We start from the raw sequence: 7087 nt of genomic DNA on the forward strand, positions 1-7087 counted from the left end.
TATTTTTCACGGACCGTCACCTTCTCTAGCTCGCCGGTGTTGTGGTCGGTTGCACCGCTGGCCACATACCAGTTTCTGTCGATGCCGTAGGAGCCATCTGCTGCGCCTGCAACCTTCTCGTCTTGAGACGACTCACCATCCTCTTCATAGAGGTACCAGCAGTCGCGTGCGGTGTGGCCAAGTTTGCCATAAATTTGGCAGCGCGGCGCGTCAGGATTGTTGTTGTTGTTGTTGTTGGGCCGCCCACTGGCGCCGCCGCCGCCACGAGAGGAGTTGCCGCCGCCGCTGTTTCCGCCCGCTGGTGGCTTGCCCTTGCCATGCTGTGGACCACTATAGCGTGAGGAGCCGCCGCTGCCGCGGCCGCGAGCGACCACATTTGCAGAGGAGTTGAAACCTCCGCCCGAGGTGTTGTTTTAGAGGGCGAGGCGATGATCGAAGTTGCTCATCTAGGCGTAGAGGCCATCGAGGTTGATGGTGTCGGTGCGGGCGTCGTTGGCGGAGACGAGGGGCTAGTACTCCATGTCGAGGCCGGCGGTGATGTAGGAGACAAGCTCATCGTCATCAATGGGCTTTCCGGCGGCTGCGAGCTCATCTGCGAGTGCCCTCATGTGGGCGAAGTGGGCGGCAATAGACTGCGTCCCCTTCTGCGCCGTGGAGAGTGCAACTCTGATGTTGTTGATGCGAGCTCGAGATTGCGACGAGAACATGTGATCAAGAGCTGCCCAGAGCTCTTGCGGCATGGCTATGGAAGTGACCTGCACGAGGACCTCTTTGGTGAGGGTATTAAGCAAGTATCCGAGTACCAACCAGATCGGATGGAGAGGGTTTGGAGTTTGCTCTTCTTTCTCATCTTTGTCCTTCGTGGTGAGGAACTTGACGGGCTCCGACATGGTATGGTTCCGTCAACGTAGCAGAAGAAGCCAGCTCCCCTCAGCTGCGGTGTCACCTACGCACGCCACATGACGTAGTTGGTGCGGGTGAGCTTCTCTGCGACCTGCCCAAGGGAGGCCTGGACGGTGCTTGAGGAGGACGACATGGCTGGAGATGGGTTTTGCTAGATGCGATGGATAGAGGTGGCTCTGTATAACATGTAAAGAAGCGGAGAACGTCGTACCTCTCTCGAGGCGACGGTTTCGTGTTAATATAGGCAGGGGCGTATCCCTGATAAGCATACAATTTAGTTGAGATTACATCTTGGAGATCAAGGAAGAAAGAGATAAGATAGAGATGAAAAGATTACAACCATATACTCTAATAACCTCAATCTATCTAAGGTAAACCTGACTCAACCGAACCGGTGCACTGGTGCGCCCCAATGGACCTGACTAACACGTTGTTTAACATTGTCTGATGCATGTGGGGAAGAGTATTCAGATTCTTGATTGGATATTCTCAGATTATTGGCTGGGTGTATTAACATACATGGCCGCACACTGATTTAAGATTTTGGTGTAACGAAAAACAGGGGTTCCTGATTAGAAACCGACAGAAGAGTAAAATGCTTGATTAGCAAATACATATAGCTGCAAGAAAATGTGTTTGATTGCTGACTACACAATCTGAACCATACATCTCTGAAATTATATTAGATTCTTGATCTTGGAAATTTAGAGCTGCTGTAGTGTTGTTTTTTATATAAATGGCATGCTAACCTGCTTATTTAATTTAGATGTGTAGGTAGAAGCTAATATTGAACCGTGATGTCAGTTCAGAGATGCACTTGACCATTTTTCACAGAAACGTGTGCGTTTTAGCAGCACATGTGCAGTTCTGGTCATTTGACTATAACAAATCGTTAGAAATACAAACCACTTGTACATTCAGAAAAAATAACTTTGTAAACATCGTCGGCTAGTTACACTAGCACATACGTGGTACGTGCTGGTATATATGCGGGTGTTGGTTTTGAACAAATGCTGAATCACATCTCTGGCTTACGAACGGCAGTGTGCGCCTGTCCTGGAACTTAAAACTCAGAACTGTATGCTGCTGCTCTGTCTGCGGATCTCTTGCTGTACGCTTGTCGCAATAAGAAGATAGTTGGAGCCAAAATATTCTAGGACCTGGAAATAGACGTGTACAGAATCTTTTATCACGTAAATAGTTGCACTTAAGTTCACGATTCAGTTCAGAGCCCCTCAACCTCTGTACTTGTGCGTTTTACTGTAGTGACAGCAGTGGCTTTTAGGCTAAGCAGTTTATATGCTTCTCTGAGATAGGAGGAGTGGCTTTCAGGCTAAATCTCTCTTGTCCTGAAATGATTGCCTACATTCTACTACAGTACTCTGCAAGTCCAAATTTATTGCCGTTTAGCAGATTCCTATTGCAAAATTTAAAGGGTCCTGCTGAAACATACAACATCGAGCCAGTGCCGCCCTTCCTCTTCATCAGTGGTGGCAAGAAGGCTGACACCGTCGCCCGCGGTAGGAGCGATGCATGTTATCAGCAAGGGTCGGCATCCGCTGTAGTGGTTACAACTGTCGTCCGCTTGGCTTGGTTGTGACTGAACTTGTGTTTGTTCTGTCTGAATGTTGCTACAGACCAATATGCTTATGTATTCCTACAAAAATGAGTTCTAGTTGTTCATCATACCTGTTGTTCTCTGGGTCGTGTTGTTGAAGAGGGTTTACACCCCACATGTGAACTAATCCCCTGCAACCGAACAACAGCACATGTGAGGGGTTGGTTTTCATGGTGTTTTTTTGTTTCCATGCTAACGTGGGCTTAACCGAACAAGTCCTGAAGAGATACTGAATTTGATTTTTCGTGCAGTAGATATGCCAAACAGTAGGCACCAATTTCCCAATAAAACCTCTCTTCAAAATAACAATAAACACCTCAAATTTCAAAGTGAATTACATTTACACACACGTCAGTCAAATGTGCCTTGCTTAAGTCGTCGGCCATGAATCTTCCCTCTTGGTCTCTCAACTCACTACATTCTCTCCTTCACTCATTCGAGCCTTGATCAGAAAAGAGACACCGTAGAAGATTGCTGTCAGCTCACCCACTCATCTGCTGCATCATGCACACATTCTCATCATCTCTGGCAGTGGTAATGTGGTATGCCAACCAAATCAAATCAATGGCACCGGCAGATCTAGACAGACGACGAATGATCCAAGCCTAGCTAGCCATCGTGAGGCGCGGTGGAGTTGACGAGGGTGGCGATCCTGACCCTGGGCCTGGAGTAGTCGCCGGTGAGCAGCCTGGATGCGACGATGGCGTTGGCGAACTCGGTGAGGTGGATGCCGTCCCAGCTGATGAACTTGGCGTCCATGTCGCACAGCTGCATCTCCCCGGACATGCACATCTTGAAGTGGTTGTAGTTGTGGGGCGGGCCGCCGTTGCCGCAGCACGCCATGAGGGGCCTCTCGACGCCGTACTTGCTGTGGTTGGCCACGAGGTCGTACTTGATGGGGTACAGGTCGGTGAAGACGATGGCGGCGTCGGCCATGCGCTGCCGGAGCTGGTTGCAGGTCTCGGCCAGCTTCTCGTTGAAGGCCTTGGCGACGTTGTTGTACTTGTTGAGGCAGCCGTTGGCGTCGAGGTCGCTGTCGTCGTCCCTGGGGATGGACAGCTTCTGCGGCAGGCAGCCCAGCGCCCCCGTCCCGTGGATCCAGAACTTCCTCGCCCCGTGCGCGTACAGGGTCTGCAGGTACGTATGACGATCGATTCCATTATTTGCACCACATATCAATGGAGATTTACTGAAATACAGAGGGGGCCAACCATGTTTTTACCTCCATGGCGAATTTGATGTGACCAACTATGGCGGGGATCTTGGCGAGCACTTGATCGTAGGGGAGGTGAAGATACGCGGAGAGATCGTTGTGCCCGATGTCCATGGCGTAGATGGCGTTCCGGAACCCCTCCCGGTCGATCGGCGTCCTCTCGCCTGCATCACATCTCACAACAAGCAGCCATCAAGGTACTACAATGGTTTTACTTTTCGTCGGAGAGATTATTATCCTTCCACTTTCTCTGCTTGGACAGCAGACTCAACTATTCTTTAGGACTTGGATTTTGTCATGACACAAGACACGAACTATTCACTGGACAAATTACGCGTGCAGTGCGGTTGTCATGTCTGCATCAATCATTATTTCTCTAGAGACTACTAGCTGTGAATTAGGTGGGAACATGTGATTTAATTTTAAACATGTTCCTCAGCAATAATAATAATAATCTTGATGGAGATGTACACTGCATATGCTTGCACAGTTTGGGACCATCAGTGTAGCTTCTGCTTAAGTCAAGGCTCAGCACAATAATAAGTAACCTAACATGTTCCTCTTCCAAACGCGACACATAAGCCGAATCTAACATACACAACATATGTTAGGCATCTAGGGGTAGTTTGGGACCATTGGCGTAGCTTGTGCTAGATGCAGATGCACACAACATGTTGGGATGGTTTGGGACCATGAGTGTAGCTTGTGCTTAAGTCAAGGCTCAGCGCAATATAATCTTACGTAATAAGCTAGCTAAAATGTTCTTCTTCCAAAAGCGACACATGAGCCGAGGCTAAGATACACAACATATGTTGGGCAATAGGCATCTTCGGATAGTTCGGGACCATCGACGTGGCTTCTGCTTAAGTCAAAACTCAACACAACAACCTTACACGACAAGCTAGCTAGCTAAAATATTCGTTCTTCCAAAAGCGACATTTAAGCCGAAGCAAACAGACGCGAAATAAGATAGAGTATTTTTGTTTCCTCCATCAAATTTTCACCATACGACAAATCGTGGTTTCTGTTGTTGTACTAGTTTTATCAGCTCATACGTTTGTGCAAACAAGTTGTCGATAAGGATGGGCAAACCTTTGTTGAGCAGCTCGAAAGACCTGGTTCTGAAGTAGAGGAACTGATGGAGCTGCACGTCGAGCGAGAAGGGGGATCCCCCCGGCGTCGCCGTCGACCCGCCGATGGCGAAGTTGGCGCCGTTGCTGAAGTCGGAGCCCAGCGCCTTGAGGTACGGGCTCAGATGAGGCGTGCCCAGGCTCTCACCTGCGTCATGGCATCGTCAAAAAAATGATATTGCCCATGAGTGAGTGGAGTGCAAATACTTTTGACGCAATGGCTTCCCTATGCGCAAGCGTACATGTGGAGTGGCCGCATAATCGCCTTTATGATCCCATTACAGCGATGTCCCATTTGCTTGTCGGCACACGCATTCGTGCGTCCTCTTCACCTTTTTTTTTCTCACAATGCCCGTCCCTTTCCCTTAATTTAACTTAATTTCTTAGGGTGCTATGCTACTCTGAAGCTGCCCTTTCTTCAAAGCTTCAGAAAAGAAGTCCCCATTTGTGCTGTGTGTAGAGAATAAACTTTGAAGATTCGTTTGTTTGGGTCAGTGCACTGCACACCGACACTAGCTAGTGTAATTATGCTTTGTTCTAGATAAAATCTTTGATTTGGTTAACTGCTTTTCTTGTAATGATGCTCTGGTGTTTACAACTGTGCCCCCACCGGTTCCTAATATTTTGCTTACATTGTTTCCTGGACGTATTCGTGGAATTTTATTAAGATTTCCTGGCAGCTTTCCCAGTCGTTGGATCTCGATCCAACCTCCCATGTGCATATTACTATCCCCTTCCTCACCAAAAAAAAAAATTGAAATAAAAATCTCCCACCACTGCCTTATCCTAAGCCATGGCCGCTCTGTTCCCAGCAAAGTACCATGTCGCAGCAGAGAGAGAAGAAGAAGCAGTGGATGGGGGATGAGACTCACAGATGAAGTCGATGACGAGGCGGCCGTCGGAGAGGCGGCCGGTGGGGCGGCGGAAGTAGGTGCGGCCCTCCGGGAGCGCAATGTTGAGGCCGCTGGCCGCCGCCATGCCGCCCGTGTCGGAGTTGGAGTCCCCGAAGTTGAAGATCACCACGGGGGACCTCTTGGTGGCAGCCTCCGCGTCCGGCTCCGCGGCGCGGGTGGCGACGGCCAGGCCGCTCCCCCAGGACCCGTAGCCGGCCGCCACGACGGCCGCGGCGGGCATGTACTTGAGGCAGCCGACGAGCAGCACGGCCCCCACACCCGCCAGCAGCACGTAGTACTGCAGCCTCAGGCTGATCTTGGCGGCGCCCACGCCCCCTCCGCCGTTCATCTCCCTGCCTTCTTGCTCTGTCTCTCACCACGCACACCCGACGACGGACGACCCGAGTGGCTAGCTGCCTGCCGGATCCTTGCTCTGGCTGGAGAAGTGTGTGCTTGGCGTGGCTGTGTACCCGTGTATGTATATGTAGGCGGTTGACGGGTCCGTCGGGCCGAGCCCACCTTCGCTTCCGTGTCCTTGGGAGAGGAGAGGAGAGGAGAGGGGAGGCTGAGATGGATCGATGCGATGCATGTCATGTCACGCACCGCGCCGGAGAAGAGGGGTCGGGAAAAGTAAAGGTGACGGCGATGGATGCGCGCGTGTTGCAATGAATAATACTACGGGGAGGGAAGGACTAAGGAGGCATGGCCCCCTCGCCATCGGCGCGAGGTGCATGAGAGTCAAGAAAAGGGGCGGTTGGTGGGATGCGGATGCGGGGGGCAGCGGGCTAGTGACCAGTGAGTGGCTCTCGTGTCGCGCTTCCACCGGATGCAACGGCGACGGCGCATCGGCATCGTACACGACAGCCAGCGGGGCCGTAGCGTGGCTTCTTTCGGCCATTCATGGGAGTCCTGTCAGGGCTCGGGCTGGCTCCCCGCGCCACGGGCAACAGGGGTGGGCGGCGCTGCGCCCGCGTCCTCTACGTGCCGCCCGCGGCCGTGGGCCCTGTGATTTTCTCCTCACATTTACTGTAAACTCAGCATCTTAAGACAGAACTCATTATATTTGACCAATAATGCTGGACCTACGTAATCAACCTACGTAAACCTACGTTCTATCCTCTCTAAACCAATCGCCCCCCTCTCCCCTGAGTTTCACGTTGTGGGACTGGGCATAATTTTTCTTCCAATTTGACCCCCTGACCGCGGAGGTGGGTCATTACCTTTTTTTTTGCAGGGAGGTGGGCCATTACCTTGTTGACACCAAACCATGGAAACCACGTGTACACCCTATCAAGTCTTTGTTCGGTTACACCCTGTCCCAAGGGGATTT

General features: G+C 51.1%; 1 protein-coding gene and 1 pseudogene across 1 annotated transcript; both read right to left on the reverse strand.

Annotated features, from left to right (window-relative positions):
• Nucleotides 1–430: 430 nt before the first annotated feature.
• LOC119327067 lies at nucleotides 431–569 on the reverse strand (annotated as a pseudogene).
• A 2229-nt stretch (nucleotides 570–2798) lies between these two features.
• LOC119322955 (GDSL esterase/lipase At1g09390-like) lies at nucleotides 2799–6400 on the reverse strand. Its single transcript, XM_037596510.1, has 4 exons — nucleotides 5737–6400; nucleotides 4827–5012; nucleotides 3744–3898; nucleotides 2799–3652 (listed from the first exon to the last, which is right to left on the reverse strand). The coding sequence occupies exons 1-4, from the start codon at nucleotides 6104–6106 to the stop codon at nucleotides 3131–3133; spliced, it is 1233 nt and encodes a 410-aa protein (XP_037452407.1). The 5' UTR covers nucleotides 6107–6400; the 3' UTR covers nucleotides 2799–3130.
• Nucleotides 6401–7087: the final 687 nt, after the last annotated feature.

Source organism: Triticum dicoccoides, chromosome 6B (assembly GCF_002162155.2).
Source record: "Triticum dicoccoides isolate Atlit2015 ecotype Zavitan chromosome 6B, WEW_v2.0, whole genome shotgun sequence".
Taxonomy (NCBI): Eukaryota; Viridiplantae; Streptophyta; class Magnoliopsida; order Poales; family Poaceae; genus Triticum; species Triticum dicoccoides.

Coding starts and splice junctions, on each gene's coding strand:
- LOC119322955 (XM_037596510.1), bottom strand. CDS start 6,106: ATGAACGGCGGAGGGGGCGTGGGCGCCGCCAAGATCAGCCTGAGGCTG. Junction 3,899..4,826: donor TTTCGAGCTGCTCAACAAAG/GTTTGCCCATCC, acceptor GATGTGATGCAG/GCGAGAGGACGCCGATCGAC. Junction 3,653..3,743: donor ACATCAAATTCGCCATGGAG/GTAAAAACATGG, acceptor ACGTACCTGCAG/ACCCTGTACGCGCACGGGGC.